Here is a 26921-nt window from a genome sequence, read left to right as displayed (position 1 = left end):
TGATTCCCCTGTTGAATGTACGGCTGCCTCTGTAATACGTCCACTGGACTATCGAGCCACTCCCTCTGAATATTTCCCAACCCTGGCCTTTCATTTTTCTCTAGTTTCTCTCCTATCAGCCCTCTCCAAGTTCATCTTGTCCATGAGAATGAGTTAATGATCACCTGAGCATAGTCCCACTGGAATTAATGATAACCAAACATGCCATTTGGCTCCCATGTTGAGCAACATTCTTAGTATATTCATGTACGGTTCCCCTTTCATTACTTATGTGCTTAAGAAACCTCAGAAAGGGAAGGTGCTGAGGGTGTGGTCTTGCAACTTTCTGCTTTTCCAGTCCTCGGACTCATTGGTGGGACACTGGAGGCTGTTAGACCCAGGGAGCTGAAACACAGCCACCTCAGGAAAGCTTGAAGTATTCCTTCTTGGAGGATGTTCAAACTGAGAAAAAGACTCTGTAGTTCCTGTACAAAAGGGTGATTCCCCTATTGAAGGTGCAAACCTCAGCAAGTTCAACAAGGATGATACAATTGGCCTGTTCACACTTTTCTGACAGGATCTTGGCCGACAATTTTTCTGCTTCTGTATTTTCTCACTTTAATGATAATCTCGTCACTGGCGAAGTATTCTGCATGTGAACACCAGATACACGCATGGTTTGGAACAATTTTGACAAGCATCCGAAAATAAGTGATTTAAGCAAGGTCACATTGTAATAGAATGCATTTTATTATGTTGACATATGATTCAGCATAATAAGGTCATGTTTAACAATAACAGATTAGAAATCTCTCATGCGTCTGAAAGATCCGACAGTTGAGTTGTAGCCACCCCAGTCACTGTATCTCCTGTATTCACCGGGTCTCATGAAGTACTGTCGGCCTCTGTAGTTGGGATGTTCATAGAAGGTCCAGTAACCGTCCATCACGTGGCAGGAGTGAATGTCACGGTAACGGAAACGATCGTAGACAGAGGGACAGTCTTCCATGAATTCCATCATCTGTCCCCCAAAGTCAGGCCTCTCGTAAATCCTCATTCTGTAGTTTCCACCTCGGTTCTGGAATAGAGATAAGATGATATTAATGGTGAAACTGCAAATGTACATTTGGTATATCTATTAAAATAGGAACATTGTAAAAGAAGGAATATAACAGACGATGACAACAATGAGATAATTTATTAACGTCGATTCAATAGATTGATAATGTTTGAAACTTGTTAGCAACAAGCAGCTCCTATGTAACTTTAAACAGTTAATTAGTGAAGTGTGTGTAAGAGTGCAATGGGACTGATGTTAGTTGGTGCACACAGACAGAGCTTTATCAATATCAGTAAAAGTGTGACTCTATTTCTGGTGTCCATTGTGAGCAGACGTTTTCTGTGTAGAGGTAGCTTTCTCTTTCTATAATGTATTAAGCAATTACAGTAAGATGAATGGGCTGAGTGCAAGTATATCTGCCATCAAGTTGTAGCCAGTCATGTCTTAGTCTATTTGTAAATGAATTTATAGCTCTTTACTGCCAATTTGACTTTCAGATTTAAATATCTGGTTAATTGTAAATAAATGTATCCAATTGTAGTCCAGATGTTCTTCTGTTTTGCAACAAGCTGCTGACGTGACACCCAGATGCAACTTTACAGTTTGCACAACTACTGACTTAAGAATCAACAGCGGTTACAGAATTGCAAGGGCTCTTATTAACTTCTGGCAGTGACAGGAAGACATGTGAGTGGATTGGTAAACCAGGCTGGATGTGTGACAGGCAGACAATCCACTACCTGTTAGCCACCACCGGCCAAAGTTAAAATCAGACCTGTGAAAACAGCCGATGTCTCTTCAGAGCTAATGTGCACAAAGTCAAATGTTGAGCACACATTTTCTACATCTCACTTTGGATAGAAAATACATCATCGAAGGTAACTTACGTATGGGTAGGAGCGACATGAGCCGATGCTGTCATTGAATCCCATCCAGCGCTGGTAGTCAGGATATTCTCCCCTGCTCAGAACATACTGGTATCCCATGTAATTGGGTCTCTCATACATCACCCACCAGTCACTCTCCACACGGACAGAGTTACAGCGACTGAAGTAAGGGGACAGGTCAGCACAGTCACTGCTGCACTCATAGTGCCGACCCTGGAAGTTCCTGTCCTCGTAAAAGATAATCTGTAGAAAAAGACATTGATTAATTAATTAATAACTTGTGAAACCCAGCAATAGGAATTCTAAAACTCAGATTTATCCTTGCCTTTCCCATTTTGAGCTCAGAGTTAGCTGACTAACTGACTGTTTCACCGCTTCACACTGATGGGTATTTATACGTTGGACAGAATTGCCTCTCTGGGCTGTACTTTTGTTATTTTAATGATCGCAATAGTTTGAACTCAGCACAAACGCAACAAAACACATGTCACATACACTAAAGAAAACCATTTTAACCTATGTATAATTGAATGTGTTTTGCCTTCACCTCATTTTAATTGTTGAGTCAATAAGGCAAAAGGACATTGGGATTCATTGTGTTCCTGATACTGTATTTACACTGAAATTCCCCAACAGTTAATGTTGCACATTCAATCAGGTGTGTTTCCGATTTGTCCATGTAATGATTGCAGTAGACTCCAGAACTGGCCACAAGGAGATGTATACATCTAGAACAAGTTATTTTTAATTCACACCACTTTATATAATTTGCTGATGTGTAACTATCAGTGTTATCTGATTTCACATTGTGCTCCAAAGCCCCTAAAGCTTTAATCACTGCATGTAGCTATTTGGTTTCATAGATGGTATTTATTAAAATGTTATTGTTCATATTGAGTTCATATTTTTGAATCAGTGTCGCTTTGTTGTGTGGGACCTTTCATTCGTTTCTAAGTTTCAGTTAAGCTGAAGGCATTTTGGAATAGTAAACAGAGAAATAGAAAGGCCAGTGGTAGCGTGATCAAAGACATTTTTAGAATGTGGTTTAAAAAAAAGTCATTGATGGTGAAAAGGAGATCTGGAGTGATCCTATTCAAGGAATATTGAAGAACAGAATGCTTTGTGGACACAGTGCTGAGTCAGATATTTGGGACAAGTGGACATTCCATGCAGAGGGGACTGTCATCTTGCATTCATTTCCTTCATCCCTGGCAGCTGATGAGTGTTTTTCTTTTGTTTTGAGTTTAAATGGTCGTAACTTTTTTATTCTGTTGGCTTACCAGTTGCTGATAAATCAAACAAAATAAGTAGCATGAAGTTCAACTGGACAGAGTACTTACTGAACTCCAGAAATGTGGTAAGTGAGCGAATTTGGCACAGTTGGGGAAGATGTACTGTTCTGCTTCTTTAGAGAACCAGGATTGGTCTGATAGAGGGAGCAAGAGTCAGTGAGGCCTGAGAACTGAGGTTCAGAGGCATTGCTGGTGATTGTTGAGTTTTAAAGTGTCTGGTTTTCCTCAAACTTCAGCAAGAGGTTAAACAAGGACTGGGAAAAAGTACATGTAATACACCAAATTTATAGCTAAGCGAGTTAAACAATCTGATATCACAACAGATATTCATTGAATATACACATTAATTAATTAAATAAATATGGCAATTTGAAACATGGCAGCGTAATTTATTTGTTTTAAAGAGCAGAATGCTGGAGTTTCGGGATAACAAGATATTCTCAAGCAAACACATCTGCTGGAGATGCCTCCATCTTGAATCTCTTGATCATAGCTGACAAATCTGACTGAATGTTTTGAAAATGTGACTAAGATAATGGACTGGGAAATATCTATAGATTTTGTCAATCTGGTTTTCCAGAAAGCATTAAATAAAATCCTTTCAAAAAGTCTGTTAGCCAAAGTTGAAGTTCAGGCAAGGGAAGGCAAAGTATTGACCTAATTAGGAAATGACTGAATGGCAGAAGAAGAGGGAAGGGATCGTGGGCAGTTACTAAGAATGGGAAGATCTACCTCATGGTATCTCTTAACAATTTGTGTTGAACCCTCAAATATTCCAGTACTTATTAACAGCCTAGGTTATGACATAGAAAGGATAGGGTCTGGGTGGGATTGTGGTCGGTGCAGACTCGATGGGCTGAATGACCTCCTTCTGCACTGTAGGGTTTCTATAATTTCTATGAAAGCCACATATTCAAGTTTACCGATGACAGCAAGATAGGCATTATTGTAAGGAGTGTTGATGGGAGCATGAAAATACAAATTAATAGATTATGCAAATGGAAAAATGTGTGGCAGATGGTTTCCAATATCGGCAATATAGGCGAAGGGATTTAATTCGGATCAGAAAGGATAGGAAAGTCTACTTTACATGCGGTTAAAATCTAGAAACAACGAAAGACCAAAGAGAATTGGGGACCGTATTTTTGATCATGAAATTTTTATCAACAGGTAGAGAATACATTAAAAAGGCCAATCGAATGATGGCCGTTATATCCTGCGGGTTTGAATAAAAGTGGGGAAAAGTCATGCTCCATATTAACAAAGCTCTAGTTAAACCTCACACGGAGCTCTGTGAATGACCTGAGCAGAAGTTTTTCGGAGAAATGAATTGTCTCTGGAGGGATGTATAATAACTTCAACAGAACAATACCTGGGCCCCCAGAGATATTATACACAGCAGGATTTTAATTCCTTGAATTTAGATGGTTAAGGGGTGATTTTTTCAAGATATTTAGAAAAGGTGGGCCAAATAAACAGAACATATTTCTGCTATTTAGGGAATTTCAGACATGGACAAAAAAATGAGTCAGACAGGGTGACTGAAGTTTGGGAATCTCTTCCACAAACAGCAATTGCGGTTAGATATTGTAAATGTTCAATCTGAGGTTGATAGACTCTTGTTAACGAAAGGTATTAAGGGGTAATGGGTGAAGGCAATTGGGGATTGACTGCACAGCAGCCATGAGGGACTGGCCAGAGGGGCTAAACAGCCTCCTCCTTTTATTCTCTTCCTCTATGTCACTCTGTTCTTGAAGGTTGCTATGGACGTGGTTTCCATCACCTTATCAGGCGATTTATTCCATAATAAAATATAATTCAGATATTAATGCCTGAGACAGAGAGAGACTTGGACAAGCCACCAAAACAATGATGATTTAATTCAGTTCCATTAACTGTCCAGAGATGATCATTTTCCCCTGAATTGGTCTGCTTCATGCATTTATAAACTATTTATGTGTTTGCAATTCCATGGATGTTACAAGGTGAGCATTTGCAATTTTGAGACTTTCTCTATCTCACCAGTATCATTCAGTATCTTTCTATCAGCAATGACACTATTTATGTTCAGATCATGATCTACTCCTGCTCCTAAGTCCTCCATTCCTATGTTTTAAAATTGTGACTAAGATAGTAGACTGGGAAATATCTATGGATTTTATCAATATGGTCTTCCAGAAAGCGATAAATAAAAGAGTCAGTTAACCAAAGGTGAAGTTCAGGCAAGGGAAGGCAAATTATTGACCTGTTTAGGAAATGACTGAATGGCAGGAGAAGAGGGAAGGGATAATGGGCAGTTCTTCAGAATGGGAAGGTGTACCTCGTGGAATCTCTTGACAATTTGTGTTGAACCCTCAAATATTCGCAGTCTTAATTAATAGCCTAGATGATGACATAGAAAGCCACATATTCAAGTTTACCAATGACAGGACGATAGGCATTATTGTAAGGAGTGTTGATGGAAGCATGAAAATACAAATTAATAGATTGTGCAAATGGAAAATGCCTGTGGCAAATGTAGGCAATATAGGCGAAGGGATTTAATTTGGATCTGAAAGGACTGATAAGTGTACTTTCCATGTGTAAAAATCTAGAAACAACGGAAGACCAAAGAGAATTGGGGACCATATTTTTGATCATTACATTTTTATCAACAGGTAGAGAATAATAAAAAGGCCAATGGAATGATGGTCTTTATATCCGGAGCGTATAAATAAAAGTGGGTAAAAAGCCCTGCTCCATATTAACAAAGCTCTAGTTAAGCCTCACGTGTGGCATTGTGAATGATCTGAGCAGAACACCTCAGAACAAATGAATTGGCTCTGGAGGGATTGTATTTTAACTTCATCAGAACGATACCTGGCCTCCCGGAAATATTATACACAGCAGGATTTTAATTCCTTGAATTTAGACGGTTAAGGGGAAATTTGATTGAAGTTTTCAAGATTTTCAGAAAAGGTGGGCCAAATAGATACAACATATTTATCCTATTTAAAGAGTTTCAGACATGGACAAAAAAATGAGTCAGACACGATGACTGAAGTCTGGAAATCTCTTCCACATATTGTAAATGTTCAATCTGAGATTGATAGACTCTTGTTAACGAAAGGTATTAAGGGATAATGGGTGAAGGCAATCGGGGATTGACTGCACAGCAGCCATGTGGGACTGGCCAGAGGGGCTAAACAGCCTCCTCCTTTTATTCTCTTCCTCTATGTCACTCTGTTCTTGAAGGTTACTATGGAAGTGGTTTCCATCACCTTATCAGGCATTGAATTCCATAATGAAATATGATTCAGATATTAATGCCTGAGACAGAGAGAGACTCGGACAAGCCACCAAAACAATGATGGTTTAATTCAGTTCCATTAAATGTCTGGAGGCGATCATTTTCCCCTGAATTGGTCAGCTTCATGCATTTATAAACTACTTATGTGTTTGCAATTCCATGGATGTTACAAAGTGAATACTTGCAACTTTGAGACTTTCTCAAGCTCACCAGTATCATTCAGTATCTTTCTATCAGCAGTGACACTATTTATGTTCAGATCATGATCTACTCCTGCTCCTAAGTTCTCCATTCCTATGTTCCTGTCAGGCAGCTCCTGCAAACCATGAACATTCCAGCCAGTGTGATTTGTCTTCAGTTCCATGTGCAATATAACCCAAGATGTACTTGCATTACACAACACTGCCATTCACCAGCACACCCAGATCCTTTCCTCTCCTACATTATGTTAATTTATAGTTCCAGTGTTTATTACACTTTCCGAATCTCATGACATTCTAGCTGACCAACTTGTTTTTCATTATTTGCAATTCTACCTTGATTCAGTTTGAAAGTTCAGCCAGTTATGTTTCTATTTTCTCTTCCAATTAATTGATATACAATATGATTGTAATGGTACCAGCTCTAATGCCTGGGGAGTGGTGGTCCTCAATCATTGGTACAGCTCTGTTTTCACTCACTCTCCCTCTCCCACACACACATAGGCATTAATCTCTGCTTCATTTCATGCAGTCATTGGTGAATCAATCTTAGAACTGCCAACCACCAAGGATTTTGAAAACATATCGGTGCCAGTTGCTCGAGCACCATGAATAGTTCTCAAACCCCACTCATTCCATGAAGCCTGGCAAAGTTATTCTCTTCCTGTGCTTGTACAGTTTTCCCTTGAAACCTTTAACCCGCTGTCCAGTAATGCAAAACAGATCAGAACCACTCTCCATTTAAAAATACATTTCCTCATGTTGGTTTCCTTTTACCAATCACAATAAGTGGGTGTCCTCTGTTTCTCAACCCATCCACCAAAGGAAACAGCACCTTTCTATATAATTTGTCCAGACACCTCTGGACTTTAAACACATCCATCAAACCATCTCTGAACCTTCTCTTCTGTCAGGAGGACAGTTCCAGCTTCTCTAATCTATCCACCTAACTGAAATCCCTCATGCCTGAAACTATTCTCCTGAATCTTTTCTGCACCATTGTTCCAACTTTTACCTCCTTCCGAAATTCGGTGTGCAGAATTGGAAATAAGAATTCAGGTCAGAGCCAAACAGTGCTTTATAACGATTCATCGTCCTTGCCTTATTCTCCATTCCTCTTTTTTGAAATCTAATGTTCCAGTTCTCTGGCACCATTCCCTTATCTACGGAGAATTGGTCGAATAGAATGAGTATCCTGTCAATTTCACCGAGTCAATGTATTAAATTATTAATAATATGGACAAGGTTTATTCCTAAATTTACATTTTGCCGATGAGATATATCCATGAGCTGAGATTACAGATGTAAAATGGAGAAGATGAGAACTCAGTTCCAGGAAAGTTCTAATGATCTCCACAACAATCCACAAATAAATGAAAACCTTGACTGTGAATGACAGGAGGTTTTATTATTTTCAAAAATATTTCAGCAATGAGGAATCACATTTATCAAGAACAATCTAGAATTCTCTCATGCGTCTGAAAGATCCGATAGTTGAGTTGTAGCCGCCCCAGTCACTGTATCTCCTGTATTCACCGGGTCTCATGAAATACTGTCGGCCTCTGTAGTTGGGATGTTCATAGAAGATCCAGTAACCGTCCATCACATGGCAGGAGTTAATGTCACTGTAACGGAAACGATCGTAGACAGAGGGGCAGTCATCCATGAATTCCATCATCTGTCCCCCAAAGTCAGGCCTCTCGTAAATCCTCAATCTGTAGTTTGCACCTCGGTACTGGAATAGAAATAACATCATATTTGTAATGGACTTAACAATTAGGAAGACAGCCTTCTGTGGAGCAGGGAGTATATGAAGAGTTGCAAATTATATTACCAAGCAACTGAGTTCATTATCTGTTGACTACATTCCCATGCATCCCTCCTTCAAATTATTACAAAAAATGGTGAAATCTTTCGAACATTATTTTCAGGTTGGATTCCAGCTGGGCCATACAGATTTATTTTGATATTAATGCTAATTTCTGTTCCACATTAGGTACCGATGGTTTTTCCACCTCACTGAGTAGTAGAATATTGCAATTGGATATAATGTCTATTAATAAGGCCTAGTATTTTCAACCTCATTGTAAAGAATATACTTACAATCAAACCAGCAATTCCAGGGTTTTTAGCTCTAAATAGTTACATAATGCAAACCAACTTCTAATACTATTATTGCTTTCTCTTTAAACTATCGACCCATGTAGGCTTCATGGTTTTAATATTTAAGTATAATTAATTATACATTTGTGAAAATGATTTATATATTTTATCTGGGGGTCCTTGTGCATGAGACGCAAAAACCCAGTCTGCAGGTGCAACAGGTGATCAAGAAGGCAAATGGGATGTTGGCCCATATCGCAAGGGGGATAGAATATAAAAGCAGAGATGTCTTGCTGCATCTGTACAGGGCATTGGTGAGGCCGCAGCTGGAATACTGTGTGCAGTATTGGTCCCCTTATTTGCGGAAGGATATATTGGCCTTGGAGGGAGTGCAGAGAAGGTTCCCCAGGTTGATACCAGAGATGAGGGGTATTGATTATGAGGAGAGACTGAGCAGATTGGGTTTGTATTCATTGGAATTTAGAAGGCTGAGGGGGGATCTTATAGAGACCTATACGATAATGAAGGGGCTGGATAGGGTAGAGATGGAGAGATTCTTTCCACTTAGAAAGGAAACTAGAACTAGAGGACACAGCCTCAAAATAAAGTGGGGTCAGTTTAGGACAGAGTTGAGGAGGAACTTCTTCTCTCAGAGGGTGGTGAATCTCTGGAATTCTCTGCCCACTGAAGTGGTGGAGGCTACCTCGTTGAATATGTTTAAATCACGGATAGATGGATTCCTGATCGGTAAGGGAATTAGGGGTTATAGGGATCAGGTGGGTAAGTGGAACTGATCCACTTCAGATCAGCCATGATCTTATTGAATGGCGGGGCAGGCTCGAGGGGCTAGATGGCCTACTCCTGCTCCTATTTCTTATGTTCTTATGTTCTTATTAGTTATCAATTCCAAAGAAAGCATATTTAGATGCTCCACACACAAAATATTGGTAAAACAGCTAAAAGGTTTCTTCAGTTCAAACTAAGAAACTCAACTGCCCAACAGCTTATCATTTTTCACTCATCCATCCGGGTTACATGCAAAAGTCACCAAAGGAAACTTACGTGTGGGTAGGAGCGACAAGACCTGATGTTGTCATTGAATCCCATCCAGTGCTGGTAGTCAGGATATTCTCCCCTGCTCAGAACATACTGGTATCCCATGTAATTGGGTCTCTCATACATCACCCACCAGTCACTGTCCACACGGATGGAGTTACAGCGACTGAAGTAAGGGGACAGGTCAGCACAGTCACTGCTGCACTCATAGTGCCGACCCTGGAAGTTCCTGTCCTCGTAAAAGATGATCTGTGGATAAAATGGCCGAATAATTAGTTAATAACTTGTCAAATCTTGTCAAAGAGTTCTACTGTAATATAATATCTCAGATTTATCCTTGCCTTTCCCATTTTGAGCTCAGATTTAGCGGACTGACTGAGTGCTTCACCACTTCACACAGCTTGGTATTTATACGTTGGACAGAATTGCCTCCCTGGGCTGTACTTTTGTTATTTTAATGATCGCAATAGTTTGAACTCAGCACAAAAGCAACAAAACACATCACATACACTAAAGAAAACCATTTTAACCTATGTATAATTGAATGTTTTTTGCCTCCACCTCATTTTAATTGTTGGGTCAATAAGGCAAAAGGACATTGGTATTCATTGTGTTCCTGATACTGTATTTACACTGAAATTCCCCAACAGTTAATGCTGCATATTCAATCAGGTGTGTTTCCGATTTGTCCATGTAATGATTGCGGTAGACTCCAGAATTGGCCACAAGGCAGATGTATATATCCTGAACAAGTTATTTTTTATTCACACCATTTTATATAATTGGCTGCCAGTGTTATCCGATTTCCCATTGTGCTCCAAAGCCCATAAAGCTTTAATCACTGCATGTGTCTATTTGATTTCATAGATGATATTTGTTAACATTTTATTGTTCGTATTGAATTCATATTTGAATCAGTGTCGCTTTGTTGTGTGGGACCTTTCATTAGTTTCTAAGTTTCAGTTAAGCTGAAGGCATTTTGGAATAGTAAACAGAGAAATAGAAAGGCCAGTGGTAGCGTGATCAAAGACATTTTTAGAATGTGGTTTAAAAAATAATCATTGATGGTGAAAAGGAGATCTGGAGTGATCCTATTCAAGGAACATTGAGCAACAGAATGCTTTGTGGACACAGTGCTAAGTCAGATATTTGGTACAAGTGGACATTCCATTCAGAGGGCACTGTCATCTTGCATTCATTTCCTTCATCCCCGGTCGCTGGTGAAAGTTTTTCTTTTGCTTGGAGGTTAAATGGTCGTAACGTTTTATTCTGTTGGCTTATCAGTTGCTGATAAATCAAACAAAACAAGTAGCATGAAGTTCAACTGGACAGAGTACTTACTGAACTCCGGAAATGTGGTAAGTGAGTGAATTTGGCGCAGTGGGGGAAGATGTGCTGTTCCGCTTCTTTAGAGAACCAGGATTGGTCTGATAGAGGGAGCAAGAGTCAGTGAGGCCTGAGAACTGAGGTTCAGAGGCATTGCTGGTGATTGTTGAGTTTTAAAGTGTCTGGTTTTCCTCACACTTCGGCAAGAGGTTAACCAAGGACTGGAAAAAAGTACATGTAATACACCAAATTTATAGCTAAGCGAGTTAAACAATCTGATATCACAACAGATAGTCATTGAATATACACATTAATTAATTAAATAAATATGGCGATTTGAGACATGGCAGCGTAATTTATTTGTCTGAAGAGTGGAATGCTGGAGTTTTGGGATGCCAAGATATTCTCAAGCAAACACATCTGCTGGAGATGCCTCCAACATGAATCCATTGGTCATACCTGACAAATCTGACTGAATGTTTTGAAACTGGGACTAAGATAATGGACTGGGAAATATCGATGAATTTTATCAATCTGGTTTTCCAGAAAGCGTTAAATAAAATCCCTTCAAAGAGTCCGTTAGCCGAAGTTGAAGTTCAGGCAAGGGAAGGCAAATTATTGACCTGCTTTGGCAATGACTGAATGGCAGGAGAAGAGGGAAGGGATAATGGGCAGTTCTTCAGAATGATAAGATCTACCTCATGGTATCTCTTAATTTGTTTTGAACCCTCAATTATTCACAGTATTTATTAACAGCCGAGATGATGACATAGAAAGCCACATATTCAAGTTTACCAATGACAGCAAGATAGGCATTATTGTAAGGAGTCTTGATGGAAGCATGAAAATACAAATTAATAGATTATGCAAATAGAAAAACCTGTGGCAAATGGATTTCAATATTGGCAATATAGGTGAGGGGATTTAATTTGGAGCTGAAAGTAGAGATCCATATGGTAAAAATTTAGAAATAACGGAAGTCCAAGGAGAATTGGGAACCATATTTTTGATCATTAAATTTTTATCAACAGGTAGAGAATACATTAAAATGCCAATGGAATGATGGTCTTTATATCCAGAGGGTATAAATAAAAGTGGGGAAAAGTCATGCTCCATATTAACAAAGCTTGAGTTAAACCTCACATGGACCACTGTGAATGATCTGAGCACCACATCCTAGGAGAAATGAACTGGCCCTGAAGGGATTGTATGATAATTTCATCAGAAATATTCCTGGGCTCCCGGAGATATTATACTTAGCAGGATTTTAATTCCTTCAATTGAGATGGTTAAGGGGTGATTTGATTGAATTTTTCAAGATATTCAGAAAAGGTGGGACAAATAGATGGAACATATTGTATTTAGGGAGTTTCAGACATGGACAAAAAATGAGTCAGACAGGGTGACTGAAGATTGGGAATCTCTTCCACAAACAGCAATTGCAGTTAGATTATTGTAAATGTTAATTCTGAGATTGATAGATTCTTGTTAACGAAAGGTATTGAGAGATAATGGGTGAAGGCAATTGGGTGCAGAGCAGCCACGTGGGACTGGCCAGAGGGGCGAAACAGCCTCCTCCTTTTATTCTGCTTCTCTGTGTCACTCTGATCTTGAAGGTTACTATGGAAGTACTTTCCATCACCTTATCAGGCATTGAATTCCATAACAAAATAAAATTCAAATATTAATGCCTCAGACGGAGGGAGACTCGGACAAGCCACCAAAACAACGGTGGTTTATTAATTCAGTTCCATTAAATGTCTAGAGGCGATCATTTTTCCCTCAATTGGTCAGCTTCATGCATTTATAAACTACATATGTGTTTGCAATTCAACGGGTGTTACAAAGTGAGTATTTGCAACTTTGAGACTTTCTCAATTGCACCAGTATCATTCAGTATCTTTCTATCGGCAATTACACTATTTATGTTCAGATCATGACCTACTCCTGCTCCTAAGTTCTCCATTCCTATGTTCCTGTCAGGCAGCTCCTGCAAACCATGAACATTCCAGCCAGTGTGATTTGTCTTCAGTTCCATGTGCAATATAACCCAAGATGTACTTGCATTACACAGCACTGCCATTCACCAATACACCCAGATCCTTTCCTCTGCTACATTATGTTAATTTAAAGTTCCAATGTTTATTACCTACATTGTAGGTGACCAACTTGTTCTTCATTATTTGCAATTACAACTTGATTCAATTTGAAATTTCAGCCAGTTGTGTTTCTATTTTCTCTTCCAATTAACTGGTGTACAATATAATTTAATGGTACCAGTTCTAACACCTGGGGAATGGTGGTCCTCAATCATTGGTACAGCTACATTTTCAATCTCTCTCTCTCTCTCTCTCGTACACACATAGGCATTAATCTCTGCTTCATTTCATGCAGTCATTGAACTGCCCAGTGTGGTGAACCATTGTTGGTTCCCACCAGGTAGTGCTGAGCCATGGTCTGGCCAGTACTATGAGTCTGTAGATATCTTACTGTTGGGGTTAGGGTTGGGCTGTTCTACCTGTTAATATAGTCCTATGGTACACCCCAGTTGGCTCCGCCTCTTGGGAGAGGTATAAAGGTCACTGCTCTGCCTGGTGACCCTTTAGTCTGGGATCATATACTGTATATAGTAGCTCTGTTATTGTTGGCAATAAAAGCCTTTATTTCCCGAGTACATCCAGCCTCTCGTGTGTTATATCGCGCATCACCCACCACCAAAGATTTTGATACCATATTGGTGCCAGTTGGTGCTCGAGCACCATGAATGGTTCTCAAACCTCACTCATTCCATGAAGCATGGCAAAGTTTTTCTCTTCCTGTGCTTGTACAGTTCTCTCTTGAAACCTTTAACACGCTGTCCAGTAATGCAAAACAGATCAATATTTACGATGCTTTTCATCATGTTGGTTTCCTTTTACCAATCACCTTAAATGGTTGTCCTCTGTTTCTCAACCCATCCACCAAAGGAAACAGCACCTTTCTATTTAATTTGTCCAGACTCCTCAGAACTTTAAACACACCCATCAAATCATCTCTGAACCTTCTCTTCTGTCAGGAGAACAATCCCAGCTTCTCTAATCTATCCACCCAACTGAAGGCCCTCATGCCTGAAACAACTCTCCTGAATCTTTTCTGCACCATTGTTACAACTTTTACCTTCATCCTAAATTCGCTATGTAGAATTGGAAATAAGAATTCAGTTCAGACCCAAACAGTGCTTTATAACAATTCATCAAAAAGTTCTTGCCTTTATTTTCCATTCCTCTTTTTCGAAATCTAATGATCGCGTCTGCCTTTTTAACCACTTGCTCAATTCAGTGATGTGTGTGTATATGGCTCCAGCTCTGTGAGTTTGTGTAACATTTCAGAATTGTGCTTCCTTTTATATTGCCACTATTCACTCTTCCCAACAAAATGAATCAACTCAGGGTTCTCTGCATTGAATGTCTTGGCCATGTGTTCACCCATTCCACCAGCCTCTCTCTATGTTCTTAAAGTCTATCTGTATCTTCCTCACAGTTTAAAATACCTCCACGTTTTTTGTCAGCAGCGTCTTTTGAAATTGTGCCCTGTAAAACAAAGTATAATTTCTTACTGGAAGGCATGATATCCATGCAGGGCACCCACTGTATAGCTTCAGGTTGTCTGTAATCATTCACAATTACTCCTTGTTTCCTGTCACTGAGCCAACTTTGTGAGTTTGTGGCTGCTTTCCCTCATATTTCATTAGCTTCAATTTTGCCGACATGCCGAATATGTGGCAGTTTATCAATTGTCCTTTAGAAATCCACATTAACCACATGACCCTCATCTATCCAATCCGCTATTTTATCATAAACGCCCAAACAAAATAAATAAACATGAAATGAAAAGAGAAAATGCTGGAAAATCTCATCAGGTCTGGCAGGGCAGAAGATAACTGACGTTTTGAGTCCATGTGACCCTTTGTCAAAAGCTTTTGCCAAAGATAAACATGATTTGACTTTAACATGTCCGTGCTGAGTTTTCTTACTCTACACTCGGCAAAATAACTGTAAATGTGATCCCAGGCAATATTAGCAAAGGTTCTCCCACACCACAAGGTGACAAGACCGTAGCTGCTGGATTTACACTATTTTTCTGTAAAAACAATTTCAATGTTCCAGTTCTCTGGCACCATTCCCATATTTATGGAGAGTTGGAAGACTCGGATGAGCCTCTCAATTTCACTGAGTCAATATATTAAATTATTAACGATATGGACAAGGTTTATTCCGAAATCTGCATTTTGCCGATGAGATATATTCATGAGCTGAGATTACAGGTGTAAAATGGCGAAGATGAGAATTCAGTTCCAGGAAATTTCTAATGATCTCCACAACAATCCACAAATAAATGAAAACCTTGACTGTGAGTGACAGGAGGTTTTATTATTTTCAATAATATTTCAGCAAAGAGGAATCACATTTATCAAGAACAATCTAGAATTCTCTCATGCGTCTGAAAGATCCGATAGTTGAGTTGTAGCCACCCCAGTCACTGTATCTCCTGTATTCACCGGGTCTCATGAAGTACTGTCGGCCTCTGTAGTTGGGATGTTCATAGAAGGTCCAGTAACCGTCCATCACATGGGAGGAGTGAATGTCACGGTGACGGAAACGATCGTAGACAGAGGGACAGTCATCCATGAATTCCATCATCTGTCCCCCAAAGTCAGGCCTCTCGTAAATCTTCATTCTGTAGTTGCCACCTCGGTACTGGAATAGAAATAACACCACATGTGTAATGGACTTAACAATTAGAAAGGCAGCCTTCTGTGGAGCAGGGAATAAATGAAGAGTCGTAAATGATATTACCGAACAATTGAATTCATTATCTGTTGACTAAATTCCCATGCATCCCTCCTTCAAAGTGTTACAAAAAATGGTGAACTCTTTCGAACATTATTTTCAGGCTGGATTCCAGTTGGGCCATACAGATTTATTTTCATATTAATGTTAATTTCTGTTCCACATTGGGAACTGATGGTCTTTCTACCTCACTGAGTAATAGAATATTGCAATTGGATAGAATGTCTATTAATAAGGCCTAACATTTTCAATCTCATTAAAAAGAGTATACTTACAATCAAACCAGCAATTCCAGGGCTTTTAGCTCTAAATAGTTGCATAATGCAAACCAACTTCTAATAATATTATTGTTTTCTCTTTACACTTTCGACCCATGTACAAGAACATAAGAACATAAGAACTTAAGAAATAGGAGCAGGAGTAGGCCATCTAGCCCCTCGAGCCTGCCCCGCCATTCAATAAGATCATGGCTGATCTGACGTGGATCAGTACCACTTACCCGCCTGATCCCCATAACCCTTAATTCCCTTACCGATCAGGAATCCATCCATCCGCGCTTTAAACATATTCAGCGAGGTAGCCTCCACCACCTCAGTGGGCAGAGAATTCCAGAGATTCACCACCCTCTGGGAGAAGAAGTTCCTCCTCAACTCTGTCTTAAACCGACCCCCCTTTATTTTGAGGCTGTGTCCTCTAGTTTTAACTTCCTTACTAAGTGGAAAGAATCTCTCTGCCTCCACCCTATCCAGCCCCCGCATTATCTCATAAGTCTCCATAAGATCCCCCCTCATCCTTCTAAACTCCAACGAGTACAAACCCAATCTCCTCAGCCTCTCCTCATAATCCAAACCCCTCATCTCCGGTATCAACCTGGTGAACCTTCTCTGCACTCCCTCCAATGCCAATATATCCTTCCTCATATAAGGGGACCAATGCTGCACACAGTATTCCAGCTGCGGCCTCACCAATGCCCTGTACAGGTGCATCAAGACATCCCTGCTTTTATATTCTATCCCCTTCGCAATAGAGGCCAACATCCCATTTGCCTTCTTGATCACCTGTTGTACCTGCAGACTGGGCTTTTGCGTCTCATGCACAAGGACCCCCAGGTCCCTTTGCACGGTAGCATTTTTTAATTTGTTTCCATTGAGATAGTAATCCCATTTGTTATTATTTCCTCCAAAGTGTATAACCTCGCATTTATCAACGTTATACTCCATTTGCCATATCCTCGCCCACTCACTCAGCCTGTCCAAATCTCTCTGCAGATCTTCTCCGTCCTCCACACGATTCACTTTTCCACTTATCTTTGTGTCGTCTGCAAACTTCGTTACCCTACACTCCGTCCCCTCCTCCAGATCATCTATATAAATGGTAAATAGTTGCGGCCCGAGTACCGATCCCTGCGGCACGCCACTAGTTACCTTCCTCCAACCGGAAAAACACCCATTTATTCCGACTCTTTGCTTCCTGTCGGATAGCCAGTCCCCAATCCACTTTAACACACTACCCCCAACTCCGTGTGCCCTAATCTTCTTCAGCAGCCTTTTATGGGGCACCTTATCAAATGCCTTTTGGAAATCCAAAAACACCGCATCCACCGGTTCTCCTCCATCAACCGCCCTAGTCACATCTTCATAAAAATCCAACATGTTCGTCAAGCACGACTTTCCCCTCATGAATCCATGCTGCGTCTGATTGATCGAACCATTTCTATCCAGATGCCCTGCTATCTCCTCTTTAATAATGGATTCCAGCATTTTCCCTACTACAGACGTTAAGCTGACCGGCCTATAGTTACCCGCCTTTTGTCTCCTTCCTTTTTTAAACAGCGGCGTAACATTAGCCGTTTTCCAATCAACCGGCACTACCCCAGAATGCAACGAGTTTTGATAAATAATCACTAACGCATTCACTATTACCTCTGACATTTCTTTCAATACCCTGGGATGCATTCCATCCGGACCCGGGGACTTATCCACCTTCAGTCCCATTAGTCTACCCAGCACTGCCTCTCTGGTAACATTAATTGTATTAAGTATTTCTCCTGCTGCCAACCCTCTATCGTTAATATTTGGCAAACTATTTGTGTCCTCCACCGTGAAGACCGACACAAAAAACTGATTTAAAGACTCAGCCATATCCTCATTTCCCACTATTAACTCCCCCCTCTCGTCCTCCAAGGGTCCAACATTCACTCTAGCCACTCTATTCCTTTTTATATATTTATAAAAACTTTTACTATCATTTTTTATATTAATTGCTAGCCTAGCTTCATAGTCTATCCTTCCTTTCTTGATCGCTTTCTTAGTCTCTCTTTGTTGTTTCTTAAATTTTTCCCAATCACTTGTTTCTCCACTATTTTTGGCCACTCTGTACGCAGCTGTTTTTATTTTAATACTCTCCTTTATTTCCTTCGTTATCCACGGCTGGTTCTCCCTTTTCTTACAATCCTTGTTTTTTGCTGTAGGTTTCATGGTTTTAATATTTAAGTATAATTAATTGTACATATAGAACATAGAACAGTACAGCACAGCACAGGCCCTTCGGCCCACGTTGTTGTGCTGAGCTTTGTCTGAAACCCAGATCAAGCTATTTCCTCCCTATCATCCCGAAGTACTCCATGTGCCTATCCAATAGCTTCTTAAATGTTCCTAAAGTTTCTGACTCCACTCTCACTGCAGGCAGTCCATTCCACACCCCAACCACTCTCTGAGTAAAAAACCTACCTCGGACATCCTTCCTATATCTCCCACCATGAACCCTATTGTTATGCCCCCTAGTTACCACTCCATTCACCCGAGGAAATAGTCTTTGAACGTTCATTCTATCTATCCCCCTCATCATCTTATAAACCTCTATCAAGTCTCCTCTCAACCTCCTCTGCTCCAAAGAGAAAAGCCCAAGTTCCCTCAACCTTTCCTCATAAGACCTACCCTCCAAACCAGGCAGCATCCTGGTAAATCTCCTTTGCACTCTTTCCAGTGTCTCCACATCCTTCTTATAATGAGGTGACTAGAACTGCACACAATATTCCAAATGTGGTCTCACCAAGGTCCTGTACAGTTGCAGCATAACCCCACGGCTCTTAAACTCAACCCCCCTGTTAATGAACGCCAACACACTATAGGCCTTCTTCACGGCTCTATCCACTTGAGCGGCAACCTTCAGAGATCTATGGATATGAACCCCAAGATCTCTCTGTTCCTCCACATTCTTCAGAACCCTACCTTTGACCCTGTAATCCACATTTAAATTTGTCCTACCAAAATGAATCACCTCGCATTTGTCAGGGTTAAACTCCATTTGCCATTTTTCAGCCCAGCTCTGCATCCTATCTATATCTCTTTGCAGCCTACAACAGCCCTCCACCTCATCCACTACACCACCAATCTTGGTGTCATCAGCAAATTTACTGATCCACCCTTCAGCCCCCTCCTCCAAGTCATTTATAAAAATGACAAATAGCAGAGGACCAAGCACTGATCCCTGTGACACTCCGCTGGTAACCGGTTTCCAGTCCGAAAATTTTCCATCCACCACCACCCTCTGTCTTCTGTTAGATAGCCAGTTACCTATCCAATCGGCCAAACTTCCCTCTATCCAACACATCCTTACTTTCTTCATAAGCCGACCATGGGGGACTTTGTCAAACGCCTTACTAAAATCCATGTATATGACATCAACTGCCCGACCTTCATCTACATACTTAGTTACCTCCTCACAAAATTCTATCGAATTTGTGAGGCAAGACTTGCCCTTCACAAATGCGTGCTGACTATCCCGGATTAAGCTGCATCTTTCTAAATGGTTGTAAATGCTATCCCTGAGGACCTTTTCCATCAACTTACCGACCACCGAAGTAAGATTAACCGGCCTGTAATTACCAGGGTCATTTCTATTCCCTTTCTTAAACAGAGGAACCACATTCGCCACTCTCCAGTCCTCTGGCACCACCCCCGTGGACAGTGAGGACGCAAAGATCAATGCCAAAAGCTCTGCTATCTCATCCCTTTCCTCCCAAAGACTCCTAGGATATACTTCATCAGGCCCAGGGGACTTATCAACTTTCAGTTTATTCAAAATTGCTAGTACATCTTCCCTCCGAACATCTACTTCCTCCAGCCTATCAGCCTGTGACACCCTCTCTTCCTCAAAAACATGGCCCCTCTCCTTGGTGAACACCGAAGAAAAGTATTCATTCATCACCTCTCCTATCTCTTCTGACTCCATGCACAAATTCCCACTGCCGTTCTTGACCGGCCTCAACCTCACCCTGGTCATTCTTTTATTCCTCACATAAGAGTAAAAAGCCTTGGGGTTTTCCTTGATCCGACCCGCCAAGGACTTCTCATGCCCCCTCCTAGCTCTCCTAAGCCCCTTTTTCAGCTCATTTCTTGCTAACTTGTAACCCTCCATCGAGCCAACTGAACCTTGTTTTCTCAACCTTACATATGCTTCCTTCTTCCTCTTGACAAGACATTCCACCTCTTTTGTGAACCATGGTTCCCTCACTCGGCCATTTCCTCTCTGCCTGGCAGGGACATACCTATCAAGGACACGCAGTATTTGTTCCTTGAAAAAGTTCCACTTTTCATTAGTGCCTTTCCCTGACAATTTTTGTTCCCATCCTATGCTTCCTAATTCCCGCCTGATTGCATCATAATTACCTCTCCCCCAATTGTAAACTATGCCCTGCCGCATGGCCCTCTCCCTCTCCATTGCAATAACAAAAGACACTGAATTGTGGTCACTATCTCCAAAGTGCTCTCCCACAACCAAATCCAACACTTGGCCCGGTTCATTTCCCATTACCAAATCCAAATCCCCCCCCCCCCCCCCCCCCCCGCCACCCCCCCCGAAGAGCTGTAGCAAATTTCCCTCCCAGGGTATTGGTGCCCCGCTGGTTCAGGTGCACCTCATCCTGTTGGTACAGGTCCCACCTTCCCCAGAAAGTGTTCCAATTATCCACATAGCTGAAACCCTCCCTCCTACACCATCCCTGCATCCATGTGTTTAACTGCACTCTCTCCCTGTTCCTCAGCTCGCTATCCCGTGGCACCGGCAACGTACCAGAGATGACAACCTGTTTTGTCCTGGCTCCCAGCTTCCACCCTAGCTCCCTGAATTCCTGTTTTAAATCCCCATCCCCTCTCTTACCTATGTCTTTGGTGCCGACGTGCACCACGACATGTGACTGTTCCCCCTCCCCCATATACATTTGAGAAAATGATTTGTATTAGTTATCATTTTCACATTAAGCATATTTAGATGCTCCACACACAAAATATTGGTAAAACAGCTAAGGATTTCTTCAGTTCAAATCAAGAAACTCAACTGCCCAACTACTTATCATTTTTCACTCATCCATCCGGGTTACATGCAAAAGTCACCAAAGGAAACTTACGTATGGGTAGGAGCGACATGACCTGATGTTGTCATTGAATCCCATCCAGCGCTGGTACTCAGGATAATCTCCCCTGCTCAGAACATACTGGTATCCCATGTAATTGGGTCTCTCATACATCACCCACCAGTCACTGTCCACACGGACAGAGTTACAGCGACTGAAGTAAGGGGACAGGTCGGCACAGTCAGTGCTGCACTCATAGTGCCGACCCTGGAAGTTCCTGTCCTCGTAAAAGATGATCTGTGGATAAAATGGCCGAATAATTAGTTAATAACTTGTCAAATCTGGCAAGAAGTGTTCTACTATAATACAATATCTCAGATTTATCCTTGCCTTTCCCATTTTGAGCTCAGAGTTAGCTGACTAACTGACTGAATGTTTCACCGCTGCACACAGCTTGGTATTTATATGTTGGACAGAATTGCCTCCCTGGGCTGTACTTTTGTTATTTTAATGATCGCAATAGTTTGAACTCAGCACAAAAGCAACAAAACACATCACATACACTAAAGAAAACCATTTTAACCTATGTATAATTGAATGTTTTTTGCCTTCACCTCATTTTAATTGTTGGGTCAATAAGGCAAAAGGACATTGGTATTCATTGTGTTCCTGATACTGTATTTACACTGAAATTCCCCAACAGTTAATGCTGCACATTCAATCAGGTGTGTTTCCGATTTGTCCATGTAATGATTGCGGTAGACTCCAGAATTGGCCACAAGGCAGATGTATATATCCTGAACAAGTTATTTTTTATTCACACCATTTTATATAATTGGCTGCCAGTGTTATCTGATTTCCCATTGTGCTCCAAAGCCCATAAAGCTTTAATCACTGCATGTGTCTATTTGATTTCATAGATGATATTTGTTAACATTTTATTGTTCGTATTGAATTCATATTTGAATCAGTGTCGCTTTGTTGTGTGGGACCTTTCATTAGTTTCTAAGTTTCAGTTAAGCTGAAGGCATTTTGGAATAGTAAACAGAGAAATAGAAAGGCCAGTGGTAGCGTGATCAAAGACATTTTTAGAATGTGGTTTAAAAAATAATCATTGATGGTGAAAAGGAGATCTGGAGTGATCCTATTCAAGGAACATTGAGCAACAGAATGCTTTGTGGACACAGTGCTAAGTCGGATATTTGGTACAAGTGGACATTCCATACAGAGGGCACTGTCATCTTGCATTCATTTCCTTCATCCCCGGTCGCTGGTGAAAGTTTTTCTTTTGCTTGGAGGTTAAATGGTCGTAACGTTTTATTCTGTTGGCTTATCAGTTGCTGATAAATCAAACAAAACAAGTAGCATGAAGTTCAACTGGACAGAGTACTTACTGAACTCCGGAAATGTGGTAAGTGAGTGAATTTGGCGCAGTGGGGGAAGATGTGCTGTTCCGCTTCTTTAGAGAACCAGGATTGGTCTGATAGAGGGAGCAAGAGTCAGTGAGGCCTGAGAACTGAGGTTCAGAGGCATTGCTGGTGATTGTTGAGTTTTAAAGTGTCTGGTTTTCCTCACACTTCGGCAAGAGGTTAAACAAGGACTGGAAAAAAGTACATGTAATACACCAAATTTATAGCTAAGCGAGTTAAACAATCTGATATCACAACAGATAGTCATTGAATATACACATTAATTAATTAAATAAATATGGCGATTTGAGACATGGCAGCGTAATTTATTTGTCTGAAGAGTGGAATGCTGGAGTTTTGGGATGCCAAGATATTCTCAAGCAAACACATCTGCTGGAGATGCCTCCATCATGAATCCATTGGTCATACCTGACAAATCTGACTGAATGTTTTGAAACTGGGACTAAGATAATGGACTGGGAAATATCGATGAATTTTATCAATCTGGTTTTCCAGAAAGCGTTAAATAAAATCCCTTCAAAGAGTCCGTTAGCCGAAGTTGAAGTTCAGGCAAGGGAAGGCAAATTATTGACCTGCTTTGGCAATGACTGAATGGCAGGAGAAGAGGGAAGGGATAATGGGCAGTTCTTCAGAATGATAAGATCTACCTCATGGTATCTCTTAATTTGTTTTGAACCCTCAATTATTCACAGTATTTATTAACAGCCGAGATGATGACATAGAAAGCCACATATTCAAGTTTACCAATGACAGCAAGATAGGCATTATTGTAAGGAGTCTTGATGGAAGCATGAAAATACAAATTAATAGATTATGCAAATAGAAAAACCTGTGGCAAATGGATTTCAATATTGGCAATATAGGTGAGGGGATTTAATTTGGAGCTGAAAGTAGAGATCCATATGGTAAAAATTTAGAAATAACGGAAGTCCAAGGAGAATTGGGAACCATATTTTTGATCATTAAATTTTTATCAACAGGTAGAGAATACATTAAAATGCCAATGGAATGATGGTCTTTATATCCAGAGGGTATAAATAAAAGTGGGGAAAAGTCATGCTCCATATTAACAAAGCTTGAGTTAAACCTCACATGGACCACTGTGAATGATCTGAGCACCACATCCTAGGAGAAATGAACTGGCCCTGAAGGGATTGTAAAATAATTTCATCAGAAATATTCCTGGGCTCCCGGAGATATTATACTTAGCAGGATTTTAATTCCTTCAATTGAGATGGTTAAGGGGTGATTTGATTGAATTTTTCAAGATATTCAGAAAAGGTGGGACAAATAGATGGAACATATTGTATTTAGAGAGTTTCAGACATGGACAAAAAATGAGTCAGACAGGGTGACTGAAGATTGGGAATCTCTTCCACAAACAGCAATTGCAGTTAGATTATTGTAAATGTTAATTCTGAGATTGATAGATTCTTGTTAACGAAAGGTATTGAGAGATAATGGGTGAAGGCAATTGGGTGCAGAGCAGCCACGTGGGACTGGCCAGAGGGGCGAAACAGCCTCCTCCTTTTATTCTGCTTCTCTGTGTCACTCTGATCTTGAAGGTTACTATGGAAGTACTTTCCATCACCTTATCAGGCATTGAATTCCATAACAAAATAAAATTCAGATATTAATGCCTCAGACGGAGGGAGACTCGGACAAGCCACCAAAACAACGGTGGTTTATTAATTCAGTTCCATTAAATGTCTAGAGGCGATCATTTTTCCCTCAATTGGTCAGCTTCATGCATTTATAAACTACATATGTGTTTGCAATTCAACGGGTGTTACAAAGTGAGTATTTGCAACTTTGAGACTTTCTCAATTGCACCAGTATCATTCAGTATCTTTCTATCGGCAATGACACTATTTATGTTCAGATCATGACCTACTCCTGCTCCTAAGACCTCCATTCCTATGTTCCTGTCAGGCAGCTCCTGCAAACCATGAACATTCCAGCCAGTGTGATTTGTCTTCAGTGCAATATAACCCAAGATGTACTTGCATTACACAGCACTGCCATTCACCAATACACCCAGATCCTTTCCTCTGCTACATTATGTTAATTTAAAGTTCCAATGTTTATTACACTTCCCGAATCTCATGACATTGTAGGTGACCAACTTGTTCTTCATTATTTGCAATTACAACTTGATTCAATTTGAAATTTCAGCCAGTTGTGTTTCTATTTTCTCTTCCAATTAACTGGTATACAATATAATTTAATGGTACCAGTTCTAACACCTGGGGAATGGTGGTCCTCAATCATTGGTACAGCTACATTTTCAATCTCTCTCTCGCACACACATAGGCATTAATCTCTGCTTCATTTCATGCAGTCATTGAACTGCCCACTGTGGTGAACCATTGTTGGTTCCCACCAGGTAGTGCTGAGCCATGGTCTGGCCAGTACTATGAGTCTGTAGATATCTTACTGTTGGGGTTAGGGTTGGGCTGTTCTACCTGTTAATATAGTCCTATGGTACACCCCAGTTGGCTCCGCCTCCTGGGAGAGGTATAAAGGTCACTGCTCTGCCTGGTGACCCTTTAGTCTGGGATCATATACTGTATATAGTAGCTCTGTTATTGTTGGCAATAAAAGCCTTTATTTCCCGAGTACATCCAGCCTCTCGTGTGTTATATCGCGCATCACCCACCACCAAAGATTTTGATACCATATTGGTGCCAGTTGGTGCTCGAGCACCATGAATGGTTCTCAAACCTCACTCATTCCATGAAGCATGGCAAAGTTTTTCTCTTCCTGTGCTTGTACAGTTCTCTCTTGAAACCTTTAACACGCTGTCCAGTAATGCAAAACAGATCAATATTTACGATGCTTTTCATCATGTTGGTTTCCTTTTACCAATCACCTTAAATGGTTGTCCTCTGTTTCTCAACCCATCCACCAAAGGAAACAGCACCTTTCTATTTAATTTGTCCAGACTCCTCAGAACTTTAAACACATCCATCAAATCATCTCTGAACCTTCTCTTCTGTCAGGAGAACAATCCCAGCTTCTCTAATCTATCCACCCAACTGAAGGCCCTCATGCCTGAAACAACTCTCCTGAATCTTTTCTGCACCATTGTTACAACTTTTACCTTCATCCTAAATTCGCTATGTAGAATTGGAAATAAGAATTCAGTTCAGACCCAAACAGTGCTTTATAACAATTCATCAAAAAGTTCTTGCCTTTATTTTCCATTCCTCTTTTTCGAAATCTAATGATCGCGTCTGCCTTTTTAACCACTTGCTCAATTCAGTGATGTGTGTGTATATGGCTCCAGCTCTGTGAGTTTGTGTAACATTTCAGAATTGTGCTTCCTTTTTTATTGCCACTATTCACTCTTCCCAACAAAATGAATCAACTCAGGGTTCTCTGCATTGAATGTCTTGGCCATGTGTTCACCCATTCCACCAGCCTCTCTCTATGTTCTTAAAGTCTATCTGTATCTTCCTCACAGTTTAAAATACCTCCACGTTTTTTGTCAGCAGCGTCTTTTGAAATTGTGCCCTGTAAAACAAAGTATAGTTTCTTGCTAGAAGTTATGATTCCCATGCAGGACACCCACTGTATAGCTTCAGGTTGTCTGTAATCATTCACAATTACTCCGTGTTTCCTGTCACTGAGCCAACTTTGTGAGTTTGTGGCTGCTTTCCCTCATATTTCATTAGCTTCAATTTTGCCGACATGCCGAATATGTGGCAGTTTATCAATTGTCCTTTAGAAATCCACATTAACCACATGACCCTCATCTATCCAATCTGCTATTTTATCATAAATGCCCAAACAAAATAAATAAACATGAAATGAAAAGAGAAAATGCTGGAAAATCTCATCAGGTCTGGCAGGGAAGAAGATAACTGATGTTTTGAGTCCATGTGACCCTTTGTCAAAAGCTTTTGCCAAAGATAAACATGATTTGACTTTAACATGTCCGTGCTGAGTTTTCTTACTCTACACTCGGCAAAATAACTGTAAATGTGATCCCAGGCAATATTAGCAAAGGTTCTCCCACACCACAAGGTGACAAGACCGTAGCTGCTGGATTTACACTATTTTTCTGTAAAAACAATTTCAATGTTCCAGTTCTCTGGCACCATTCCCATATTTA

General features: G+C 40.6%; 1 protein-coding gene and 2 pseudogenes across 1 annotated transcript; all 3 read right to left on the bottom strand.

Annotated features, from left to right (window-relative positions):
• Positions 1 to 781: 781 nt before the first annotated feature.
• LOC144503817 (gamma-crystallin S-1 pseudogene) lies at positions 782 to 2175 on the bottom strand (annotated as a pseudogene).
• Positions 2176 to 8166: 5991 nt separating this feature from the next.
• On the bottom strand, positions 8167 to 10136 carry LOC144503816 (gamma-crystallin S-1 pseudogene; annotated as a pseudogene).
• A 5516-nt stretch (positions 10137 to 15652) lies between these two features.
• Positions 15653 to 26499, bottom strand: LOC144503982 (gamma-crystallin S-1-like). Its single transcript, XM_078229132.1, has 4 exons — positions 26443 to 26499; positions 22601 to 22714; positions 21429 to 21671; positions 15653 to 15928 (listed from the first exon to the last, which is right to left on the bottom strand). The coding sequence occupies exons 1-4, from the start codon at positions 26497 to 26499 to the stop codon at positions 15653 to 15655; spliced, it is 690 nt and encodes a 229-aa protein (XP_078085258.1).
• Positions 26500 to 26921: the final 422 nt, after the last annotated feature.

The sequence above is a fragment of the Mustelus asterias genome, chromosome 14, assembly GCF_964213995.1.
Source record: "Mustelus asterias chromosome 14, sMusAst1.hap1.1, whole genome shotgun sequence".
NCBI classification, from domain to species: Eukaryota; Metazoa; Chordata; class Chondrichthyes; order Carcharhiniformes; family Triakidae; genus Mustelus; species Mustelus asterias.
Note: the sequence above shows the minus strand (reverse complement) of the source record. Positions and strands in the feature narration are given on the sequence as shown.